The 12608-nt window shown below is 38.0% G+C and overlaps 1 protein-coding gene across 10 annotated transcripts in view; it reads right to left on the bottom strand.

Moving 5' to 3' along the window:
- Positions 1–5440: 5440 nt before the first annotated feature.
- Positions 5441–12608, bottom strand: part of phf14 (PHD finger protein 14) — a 309934-nt gene continuing 302766 nt past the window's right edge. For 9 of the 10 annotated variants that reach the window (XM_041183757.1, XM_041183760.1, XM_041183761.1 and 6 more), the window contains one exon: positions 5441–5705. In XM_041183757.1, the coding sequence (XP_041039691.1) occupies positions 5619–5705 (87 nt within the window). In that variant the 3' untranslated portion in view covers positions 5441–5618. Of the gene's footprint in view, positions 5706–6151; positions 6367–12608 lie in introns of all 10 variants that reach the window. The other variant, XR_005942595.1, reaches the window with a different exon arrangement.

Here is a 12608-nt window from a genome sequence, read left to right as displayed (position 1 = left end):
AATGGTTGTGTAATACTATGTTTGGATGATGTGCTTGCCATAGCTGAATAGCTGGAGATATCTGGAGGCAGTGAGAGGTGGTACAAGATTGGCAGCATTGGAATGTGTATGAGGGTGAAGTGGAATATATGTTCTAATTGTAAATTTTGTCATTTTTCCCTTCTACTTCAAACTTAATGGAGCGATTTGGACACAAGGAGTGCTGAGTGGGTGATGAGGGCGTGATGGATTGAGCAGTGTGGGAGGTTGGTGGTGTGGTGGGTAGGAAATATAATGTGAAGATGAATTCACTGATGTTGATCACTGGTGTAAGGTCATTAGGCCTTTTGTGACACTACTGCCAGATCTTTGGATCCAGGCCAAGGGAGTTGACCTTTCTAGCCACCTACTCCCATTTCCTTCTGAGAGTAGTCCTTGAGAGTCTCCTGACCTGCTGCGGGACCATGGCATCTCTTCTCATGCCCACCTACACGATTGTGCCTCAGATGCCACAATCATCACTGTCAATCCTTCTCTCTTCCCTGCTGTTCAGTTTGCAAGAACTTCAATTACAGCAGTCTTTTTGTCCAGCTTCCCATTAAGAGTAGTTTGCCTTTACGAAGAGCAGGTGATCCGTACGTTGTGATTAGCAAACAATGTTGCAGAGCCTCCTGCTGTGTGCAGAGTTCACTGGCAAAGCTAAGAGACAGTGATCAGTGTTGGAGGCACACCAGCTCATGCAAAAATCCCCCAGATGAGGCACATAGACAATTTTTTTATGTTGTCCACCTCGATTAGAACAGGCACTGGCACATCACGAATCACAACACCCACGTCCAAATGTCGAGGCAAACAAATTTCCAGGCACAGCATATTCTGTTCTTGACATTTGTCCATAGTTTGTAATTTGTGAACATTTGTAGTTGCACAGTGCTTCCTGTATACTTTAACACTTAAGGTGTTTGGATCTCTCAGTAGTGGTTAGTTTTTTTGCAGGTGTCCATTATTTGTAAGTATCTGTTTCTACAGGTTTTACTATAAAACAAAGCATTTAAGGCAACCTCTAAACCATAGCACTGCAGCAGCTGCAAAGGCAGATGGATTGAATCGTGCGGTGTTCAGGATGTATATCTTTCAAAGAATGAAGGCCCTGCCAGATGGGCTCAGCATCCTCTACATATCATAAGAGAATATCAACTGGCAGATATAGGAAGAAGCCATTACTATCAGGTAGCAGGAATATTATGTTACAAGTATTGTCATGTGTTACAGTGTTTTGCATATGCTATCAATTGGAACCTGAGTTGCCCTTGAGCCAGCATTAGGCATTAACTTACATCTAAGCTTTGTTAGCAATGTGGGATATGCTCAACTATCTTCATGGCTTTCTACTTCTTATCCATTGATATATCCTGGGTCCCCACAGCACAGAAAATGAACAATTGTTGAGACTGCCTAAACTGCTCTCTTGGAGAGACATAATGGTGCAGGAAATTGTCAGCATTGATATCATGGAAATAATGTTCCAATTCTGAATTGTGTAGATGATGATCAGTTCCTTAACCAAATAAAATTCAGAAAGGCCTTAGATAAAAGTTCTGTGTAAGGACCAGCTTGTCGGAATGTAAAATCCAATATGGCTGATCTAGGATAAGGACACACTAACATAACTGTGTTTTTAAATGTAAGAAATCTAGGCTGCAAAATTTGGCCCTGTAGAGCCCATAGTTTTGGTGGTACGCTGTCATTTGGTACCAAAATGGTGTCCACGTCACTTGTGCTCATTTCTGGCAAGGCTTGTGCAGAATGCCACCTTAGTGGGGACATTAGGAGATTGCTTCAAAGTATGCAGAATCAGTAGACCTTCACATCATTCAGTGTATAATGCTGATTTGATGACAGCACTGCCATTTTTGGAACTCACTGCTCTTGTTAAGCCCTTTCTTAAACATGCTTTGAGGAATTAAGCGAATCTGCTTTCAGAATCGCTCATGTCATGGACAGAGTTTGTGTGTTTTCTTATTATCTGTGATCAGTGTATTTTTGTGAGAGGTAGTGTGTTTTCTTACTCTCAGAGTGGTTTGTCCCAATTTAAATCATTTCCAGCAGCAAGCCTTTGTGAACTTAAAAATACAGAAGATTATTTACCACATACTTGCCCTGGAGGCTTAGATGTGATATCTTTCACATACTACCATACACACAAAGATCAGATACAGATGAAGGAAAAAAAACAATATGATTACAGGTAGCAATTATTTCAGTCTCTTTTGTAGCTGGGCTGTAGTTTCTTACCTGAATTGATGCTTTAGTTGGAGTTGGGATGTTGTAAAGCAGAGAAATCTCAGTAAGCTATGAGGTTTCTTGTAGTTGAATTACCAGGAGGTCAGCTCTCAGGTGAACTTGAAGATGGAACAGATTGGGGCAGAATCCTTATCCCACTTTCAAGGTATGTTGTTTTATCTTGGCTGCGTGGTTGACTTGCAGCTGGTTTGATGGCTTTTCAGATGGTTTCTATCATGGTGTTTCTAATTTGAATAGCTTCTGCTGTTATTTTTAAAAAGAACAAGTAACAAACATGTCTGTCTTAACCATGTGGTCTATAATGAGTCCAAAGTCCTTCTTCCCAAAAAGGTGGTGGGTTGGATTGATACACACCGTCTTGTAGCCTTTCACACTTCAGAGTTTTGAAACGGCCAGGGTTTTTGTAATTGTATGACCTATTCCATTTAAATTACCCTTTTGAATATCTTTCAGTAAAAACACTGAGTTTTGATGGTATTATGGCCCATTATGAAGTAGAAAGACAAGTCAGCTGATACATGATAGTCTTGTTCTGTTGACAGCTCATCTTTGTGAATTTCACAAGTGGCTGTGATTGTCCATATTTTAATTAGGTATTTGCTTGAGTGTCAGGCGTGGTTGGAGCCGGTATGTCCAAAGTCATATATGTTGGCATCCATCTCAAAAGCTGTTGTGTCCATTTTAAAATACAGCTTTAAAATTTGCAATATTTTCATGCTGTAGTGGAAACGACAGAGCTGTTTGAAGTGCTGGTAGGCAATCCTATTATGTTTGTTTTAAACTTTCAAGCACTCTTTCTGTTTCCATCTTCTCAACACACACCAATTACTATAACTAATAGGGATGGGGGGTGCTGAAAATAACATGCTAGATAAATATGTATTTTGGGTAATGGTATTTGATCCACATAGCTGAATAATCATTATATGATAATTAAAAGCCAATTTACTGTACTTCTGAGGGCACAATCTAAATCACTTGTAAACTTTTAAAAATAAATATAAACTAAATTATAATGAGGAAATCTACTACTATAAGAAGTTAAGGCTTAAGATATTAAAGGGCAGCATAGGTGGTCAGAAAGTGGCAAATGGAACTCAATCCATATAATTGAGAGGTCATCTTCATAGGAGGTCCCTCGAGAACGTCTTGCTTCTACTCTGGCGTTCGATGGATTGTTTAAGCTCAATGTGCGATCTGCAGACTCTGCCACATGTGGGGCTGATAGTGTTTGAAAGGTTGGGTAGATAAGTTGTTTGGAGATTTGTGCGCTCTTGCTGAGGCTTTGGCTTTGCTTTTGTGTGTTCACAACGAAGTTTCTCAACTGTTCAGTACCTCCTGAATTAACCTTCTCCATTTTGGTCAGTCAAAAACCAGGGTCTCTCATAGGTCGGCGGGGATGTTTGACTGAAGCCTCTCCAGATGCTTTGAGGACATCCCTAAAGCATTTTCACTGTTCTCCTGGGAGCCTACTGCTGCAATAGGATTCTAAGTAGGATAGTTACTTCGGGACTATGTCGTTAGGTATGCCCGGGTCAGCAGAGCTGGATTTGAGCGATTAGCACCTTGATGCTGGGCAAATTGGCTTGGGAGAGCCCAGTCCTGGTCATTGCATTACAGAAAGGATATGATCACACTGCAGAGTATACAAAGAACATTTCTGAGGACGTTGCTAGAAATGGACAAATTTAGCAATAAGGAAATATTAGATAGTGCTATGAATATGTGACTTTGCAAGATGGTTATGTTTTAAAATGTTTCTTTTAAGGTAAAACAGAATATTCTGAGTGTTGGATGGTGTGATCATGCTAATCTGGAACCGAAACCTATAGAAAATCAAATAACCATTTTCACACCTTGACGCAAAAGAGGGACAGCTGGTTTTCTGAGCACAGAGACGCACAGACTCAGAGAAAGAGAGAGAAAAACAGTTGTTGTGAAAAGCCGAGGAACCTGTTCTCTGTTCAAAGAGACTGGACTTGTGGAGGTTTAAGAAACAATGAGTCACTGGTTTGGGCCTTGCTGCTGGAAGTTGGTTTGGGGTTACTCAGAAGACTGAGTGGAAAGACGTTCAAAGGACACTGGAAGACTCGTCCTGGTGTGGCAGGGAGAGGGAGCCTGCTGAAAAGCTGGGAGGAGTTTGGAACTTACTTTTCAAGACTACATTTTTGCTGAGAGCATGGTGTAAAGTAAAAACATGTTGTAAAGTAAGTTGGTTGTTTAGGTAGTTAATGGGGAAGTACATTTTCTTTAGTTTGGTGCATTGGTTGCCTGTTAAGTAATGTTTAGTCTATTTGATTTTAGTTTGTTTGCTACAGTAAAAGTCTTACAATGTGGAATCTTGTCCTCTCTTTTTAAAAATTATTGGTCTCTACAGTAATATTAACAATAGGCTGGGGTTGTGTTCTTTAGAACAGAGGAAGATAAGGGGAATTTAATTAAGGTGTATAAAATTATGGAATGACTGAGTGGGCAGGAAGGACCCATTCCCCATGGAAGATAGGTCAATAACTAGGGGGCATAGAATTAGGAATGAGGGGAGTTGAGGAGAAATCTTTCCAACCAGAGGGCAGTGGGGATCTGTAATTTACTTCCTGACAGGGCTATTAGAGGTAGAAATCCTCATCACATTTAAAAAGCAATTGGCTATGTACTTAAAGTGCTGTAACCTACAAGGCTATGGACCAAAAGCTGCTGAGAGGGATTAAGCTGGATCACTCTTTTTCTGCTGGCACAGGCCAAATGGAATCCATCTGTGCCATAAATTTTCTGTATTCACATTCCAACTGTGGGATTGATAAATGCAGACTGAATCCAGCATTAGGCTGACTGGATCTGGAACTAAGTTGAGTGTAACTACCTGGATGAGGTAGTCTCACTCCTGTTTGAAGTCAGTTCTGGGCTTGGTCCCCAATTTACATTCCAAATTTGGTAGAAGTGGTTTCTTGTGGCATGTGACTGTACTTTGTGTAGTTTTGAAGTGTTTGCTTCAATGGCATCCTAGTTTAAATGCATTCTAGCTTTGCAGCTGTAATTTGAACCCCCAGCTATATTGAATATACCAACATCATCCTAATATAAAACTAAAAATATTGCATGTTAAAATTGAGATTTGTCACAAAAATTATACACACCCCCACACACACAGAAGACTCTATTTTTAAAAACATTTTTGAGGTATTTATTAACAGGTTCACAGACATGGAATTAACACAACTTTTGATGAAAGCTGTTTTGAAGAACAAAGCAGACAGATCACTATTTTTAAAGGTAGATCTCAACATGAGGCATTTATCATTTCTATTTTCTATATGGCTAGTTATACTTTTTTTATCTTATTCATTTATCGGGGTGAAATCATTTTCTTCCAAAACATTTTCTTCGTCACCTTCTTCATCTTCCTCGAGCTCCTCTTCGTCTTCCTGTGAAAAATAAGTTTTTAAAAAATTAATAATTCTCATTCCAGCATCAATTCTATTCAATGGCAACACTAACTTTCACTAATGTTTATGTCAGTTTTTGATTAACTCAATTTTTCAATTTGAATACACGTTCAAAATTATTAAATCTATATTCATTATATTGAAGTTTTTGGTGCTGTCATTTGTAAATATACACAGTCCAATCAGTCATATCTTTAAATACAAGTAGCAGCATATTGATCCAGTACACCTTTCATAATTAGATCATGAGGGAGCTTCCCCCTGAATTGAGCTGGCAATTTATTCCTCCCTGTTTGTGTAACATTAACATAATCAAAGATCATTTTCTCCCCCTTTACAAAGTAGTCTGAAGCCCATTTAAATAGTTCAATTGAAATACTATTTAATACATTGAAAATAAAAGTTACAACAGTTTCATTATCTACCTCAAAATTAATAGTACCAAGTAGTTTTTGTGACAAAATGTTCTTCTATTCTGCAGACAGTTACTTCAGTCAGCTGAAGTGGCTATGAATCTTATTTTACAGACGTTTTATGCCTCTGTGTTGTATTTCATGCACTATCCACCAAAGCTTCCTGACAAGCCTGCCAATTTTCCAATTACTGGTAGCACCATATGTTATTTGAAATTCAGTCAAGTCTAAAATAGGAGAAAAAGATCACGTCAGAAAGCAGCATGCTAGCGATCTTCCATAACTCTATCTTAAGAAGTTCTGCCGCCAGTCATTGTGCATCCATCAAAAACCAATTGTTTAAATGAAGCAGTGTCATAATGTTCTTTGGCAATGATTGCTTAATATTCAATTAGCTATACTGCATTCACTTCCAAGAACACAGCAGCTATCAATTTTCAACAGGTTTCAAAATACATTTGGTTACTATTTTTTGTCAGGATTCAATAAATTGTGATGTAAGAAATGCACAAACACCCAAAGCAGAATCAGTGGCTCAGCTCTTCATAAATATCAGTGGAAACACATTCAAAATAAGTTAAGAGTAAGAAAGGAAGTCAGGTAATATTGAAATGTTAATTTTATCTTTTCTCATTCAGGTGCTGATTGACATGCTGTGTATTTTCAACATTTGTAGTTCATCTTTTTTAATCGCTGAGGCACATCATAATCTGGGCTACTGTGGCCTCACTAATAGAACAATCAGATGAAAGGAAAAAAATCATTCTGTAACATGCCTCTTGCTAGGGTAAAATTAATGTACTATTTCCAATGTAGGACCATAGACAGGGTTCACTGTATTTCAGAAAAAGACTGACTTCCTCATTGTCCTTCAGCAATTTATACATGGTGTCAATGCTAATGGATGATGCTGGTGTCCTAAGAAAACTGTGGGCTTTTGGTGATCACCTGAATGAAAGGCCTCAACTCACTGTAAAACATGAGATTGTGAATAGTTAAGCCTTGCATCAGTTGCTTTATAGGCAGATATAAAACATTTATAATAGATTGTATGTTTTGACAATGTAACTGAAAAGCAAAGACAGCTATTTATTCTCCAGGGAAAAAGGGATCATGGCTACATGGATCATTTTCATATGACAGTTTCGACAAGTCTGACATTTACTTTGTGAAGCAGTTGTCAGGAAAATTCACCCCCTAGGGCTTAATACAACTTACAATTGTGCCCTCTATGGTCCATCTTTATTAGTTCCCACAAGGGAAAATACAAGAATGTGTGTGGTGAGCCCCCTTCTAATGAAAAAAAGCTTGTCCTGACTGTAATTATAAAATGAGGCAACCATGACATTAGTTTTTTTTAGATTTGCATGTTCAACTGTAATCATTTAGCAAGAAAAGCAATCTTGTGTTACACTCACCAAAGAACTAAGAGAAAGATTTACAGCAGAAGTTCATTTAATTAACCTTCAAACCGCTTTTCACAGAATAATATTTACCAGCTATGTTATTTTAGAGGGTAAAGGGTTAACAAAGCAGACAAAAAAAACACTAATTCTGTCCTAAACTGTAATAAATTCTGAACACACGCTATGTCTAAACAGATGAGAAAGATTTATAGTAAAATTGGTCATATATTCTTTAAAATGCCAAACTAGTTCCTAGAAAATGATTCTTCTAACAAGGCGTACACCACATGTTAGGCACCACTATTTCACAGCCTTTGCTCCTTTTCTGTATTTTAATTCCATTTTCCAATGGGTTGAATTAGCAATCAGTTAACAATTAATTTTTGTGACACTAAAGTTATGTACTTCAATATTCCAAGTAATGCAAAAGATCGATTAACCAACTTTTCAGTTTTTGAGGACAAGGATAAATATTGTGATGATTATTAAAGAAAGGCTTAATTATATTTGCTCTAAAATATGAAGTGAGCTTTTTTTTCTTGATAATGCAGTTTTGATACTTCAGGTAAGAAGTTGCAATTGAATTAATAGTTTGATACAAAGGGCGGGATTTTCCGCATCAGCTGCGATCTTCTGGTCCCGCCGCAAGTCAATGGACTTCTGGCTGGGGTGTCGCCTTGCCCACGGAGGGTCCCACCCACGACAGGGCCGGAAAATCCCAGTCAAATTTCGTAACTAATATGGCCAAAGGGGTTCATTTGCATCAGTATTATTAGCGTGGCACAAAAATTAACAAGTATCCGTGTTCAAACTAGAATTAATTTTTACAATATTTTTAAGAAAAAGTGTCAGCAATGGCTTGTTTGACAGACTCTTGCCTCTGAGTCGGAATGTTTTGGGCTCAAATCCCGCTCCAGGGCTTGAGCACAAAAATCAAAGCAGACAATCCAGAGAGAGTAACATACCCTACCGAATTAGAAATATATCACTGTTTCTTCATTGTTGTTGGGTCAAAATTCTGGAACTGCCTACCTAACAGCACATGGACAGGATATATCTACACCAGTCAGATCACAGTGTTTCAATAAAGTGGCTAATCACCACCTTTTCAGCAGCAATTGAAATGGGCAAGAAATGCTGGCCTTTGCAACAGCATGCTCACCCCACAAATGAATGAAAAAGAGAAATAGAAAATTTAGATCCTAGGAATCTTTCCAATGGTGCATAGGTACCTCAGAGGAGATTTAATAGAGATTTTTTAAAATTCTGAAGATTATTGATACAATAAATAGATAAAGACTATTTCCTCTTGTTAGGGGTCAGTGAGGAGGGGCCAAATAATAAAATAGTCAATAACAGAGGGAAAAGGGATTAGGAAAAATAATATTTAGAGGTTTGTTGGAATACTTCATCATGAGAATGGCAGACCATTCCATCAATGCCAGCATGGAGTGATTGGACCAAAAGGCTGATTTCTGTGCTGTTTTTCCTATGTAAGCCTACATAATGTGATGCATTCTTTATGGGAAGTTGAATGTTTAATGGGGAGGACTATACTAGGCTGTGGATAGACAGCAGGGCAGTGGGAGTCATTTTTACTCTGACAAAGAACAAACATTATTGCCTTTCTTCTCTGCTGTAAAACTCAAATGAAAGATCTCATGACATTATTCATAGAACTGCCTGTTCTACTCGCCAATATTCATCCTTCAACCAACATCAATATTTGGTTATTCATTAGCTTTTTATGAGACTTTGCTCCGTGAAAGTTGGCTGCTCGATTTTACATACATGACAAGAGTGACTGCATTTCAATATTGATGCGACATTCTGATAAAGTGCATTAGTAATGCAAGTTCTTTTCTTTCCTTCTCTATTTTGTCCTTTCTTCTTTTCTTGTATCTATAAGTAGTCTTATCTTTATTATTTCTGAAACATTTTGTCTTTATATATTTACCAACTTTTCTGTCTCTTGCAGCCTCCTTTCGCTTTTGGGGCCATAACTACCACATCAATTAAAACCTATCTTTGAATGAATGGTAAAAAATTTCTAGCCAATCAGGGGACAGATTGAAAAAACTGATAATGTGATAACTTGTTGACAGTTTGAGCAGGAGTGCTCCCTGAAACTAGCAGCACTGGGGAAAGGGCAACATTTTTCCCATCACACATGTCATAAGTGATTATTAAATGCATACTGCCTCAAATTGGCTATTTTAATCTCGTCTATCCTCTTCCTTAGCCGCTACAAGACTGGATTCAATATCTCCACGAATTATCGAATCATAGGGTGGCCACTGGCAGACCTCAAGAATGCTGGCCACTCCGCCAACACCCATGCACATGCATTTGCGCACATTTTTTATTAAAATAAATTAATAACTATTGATTCAAGCCTTTGCTCAAACATAATGAACCCAGTGTATTACAGCAAGGTAAACTGAAGGAGCTTGTACATTTCCAGCTTATAAGGAGCCTTGGAGATGGTAAAGCAAGTTAAAAAAAAATCCAAGGCATGCTTTAATTAGGAACTGTGTGCACAAGTGTTGCGACTGCCTAGCAATCTGATCCATTTTATGAGCAGCAATCATAGAATGAAATAATGTAGGTTGAGAATAGGAGCAAAGCACAGACAACCATGGAGAGTTTTCACTAGCTGCTGATGAGTCTCTCCTAGCTACTCGGGAGCAGTGTGCATGAGTGTGGCTCTACAGCTATGTTAATTGCAGTGCAAATGATGTGGTCTGAGGGCATCATGAGGACACGCACACGGATAGGCCTGATAAGATTTTTGCGGGGCTGCAACAGTGAATCCTTAGTAAGCAAGGGTGTGAAAGGTTATTGGGGGTGGGTGGGAATGTGGAGTTGAGGTTACAACCAGGTCAGCCATGATCTTAATGAATGGTGGAGCAGGCTTGAGGGGCCAAGTGGCCTACTCCTGCTCCTAGTTCGTAAGGGTCGGGCATTCACAGGCATGACCAACAACTTTGAATTTAATGCTTCCCTGGAGGCTGCATGTTTCAAAATAAAAATATCCATCAGTAAGGCATCTGGTTCAAATTGGGTACTGGGCAGCGGACAGGACACCTTAAAACCAGAGTCACTGGTATGAAACCAGAAAAGGCCACCCTTTCTAAGTGGCATCCTTAGTTGACTGGATCCATGCTTATGAATCTGAGAGAAAAAAAGCACAACCCTAAATCAACTTGGCTGAGAATAGTTTAATAACTAGTACAGAAGCGTCAATCAATTGATCCTGATCTCTTAGGCATGAATTCATGAATTGCCTTAAAAAGAAAATGTCCAGCGATAAGTTTCTTCCTCCATTTAATTTTACTCTTCCAAACGCAATAAATGTTTGGTATTAAGTGTGTCTTTAACAATCTCATTAAACCTTAAGAACATGACACTGGCTTTGAAAAGATGGACAGACTACATTTAATTTCCAGTACAGGCAGCAGTGCTTATTGTAGGAAGTCACCTCAATTCTTCAGGTCAAGATCATCTTTATATCGGTATAAATTTATGTTAGATTTTCACAAAGCAATCCAGGCATCCTGCTAATAGCAAGCAACAATAGAAAGAAAATGCATTCCACAAGATACCAAAAGGACACAAATTCTGAATGTTTCTTTTGGTGGAAATGCCAGCTACAAAAACAACATTAAAAGTTTAAATATTAATCCAACACAAATCTCTCAAAAAGTCTTGCTATCTTGCCACATGATCGATTGGTGTGATTTAAAATATGAAAAATAAATTACTTTTTAGTGGGAGGAGAAAGTAGCACGAACAATGGTGTATCACCAGTCTTAGATAGAATCTGGGCCTGGATGAATTTGGGATATTATGACATTTTCGTAATGAAGTCTTTAGCATCATTCAGGGCAGCTTTACTTTTTTCTGGATTAGCTTTTTTACCTTTCCACATTAATGTTATATTACATATTTGTTTAAATGGTACTGGTGGAAATTCAAGCACTTCTAATAAATTATAACCTACAGCCCACACTATGCCTTTACCTTCCATAAAATCTGGGCCAAACAGCCACTGTCATCATCAACCCCCTGAAACTGACTGCAGCTTCAGGATGTAATGAAGTGCAGGTGAGCAATGGGATCCTGAAGTTGAGGTCTGTTACTCAGTGCTCCGCCTCAGGCTGTGGTGTGCCCACTTGCACCTCCAAAGCTACCAGAGCTAGCTTTGATTGAATGAGAATTTCAACTTTCCCACTCCCACATCACTGTTAAAAACTTAAAAATTACACTTTGTTTAATTAGGTGTAACTGGGTTTTTAAGAGATGTGATTAATAAAATTTGATGAACGACCTATCCCTGAAAAAGTTACTTTTATATTTATAGAGTACTGTTATATAATTAGTAGAATTTAAAAAAAAGTTTTGTTAAGTTTTTTCAGAATATTATAGTTTCTACCTTCACTTCGTGTGCATGCTCCAATCTTTAATTTGCTCTTTATCAAAAAAAATGATTTTATTTTACTGCTTTTTGTTCTTTGGTTGGATAGCTGTAAAAATCCTTTAATGTGATTGGCTGCTTGGAACAACTTAATGTGAACACTCCAGCTCCACACTGGGGCTGCGCAGTAATGAATGTTGCAATCAGTTGTCGTACCACTTGCACAGAGATAGAGGTGAAATTCTCACATGTTTTTAGGCTACTTCATATCTTAAAATCTGTTTGGTTCCCTGAAAAGGCTTTGAGCTTTAAGTAGTGTTGGTTTTATTTTTAACACATTTTTTTAGACTGAACCAAGTACTTTATTTTTTTTTAAATTACTAATCTTATTTTACCTTTCCATATGAACAGAGAGGGTGAAAAAGTGCAAAGAAAGAGAACGAAGATAAAGAAAGAGAAAAAGAAAAAATAAGCACATAGTACAATGGAATGGGAATGTGGGCAGGGCAGCAACACACAAAAGTACTTATAGGGAAGGCAAAGAGTATATAGGAAACAGAATGTTATTAAGAGTTCTATCACCAAATATGTAATAATGCTGCTTTAAAACTTTGACTTGCATTTGTTAATGCACTTAATATGCAAT

Source organism: Carcharodon carcharias, chromosome 3 (assembly GCF_017639515.1).
Source record: "Carcharodon carcharias isolate sCarCar2 chromosome 3, sCarCar2.pri, whole genome shotgun sequence".
NCBI classification, from domain to species: domain Eukaryota; kingdom Metazoa; phylum Chordata; class Chondrichthyes; order Lamniformes; family Lamnidae; genus Carcharodon; species Carcharodon carcharias.
Note: the sequence above shows the minus strand (reverse complement) of the source record. Positions and strands in the feature narration are given on the sequence as shown.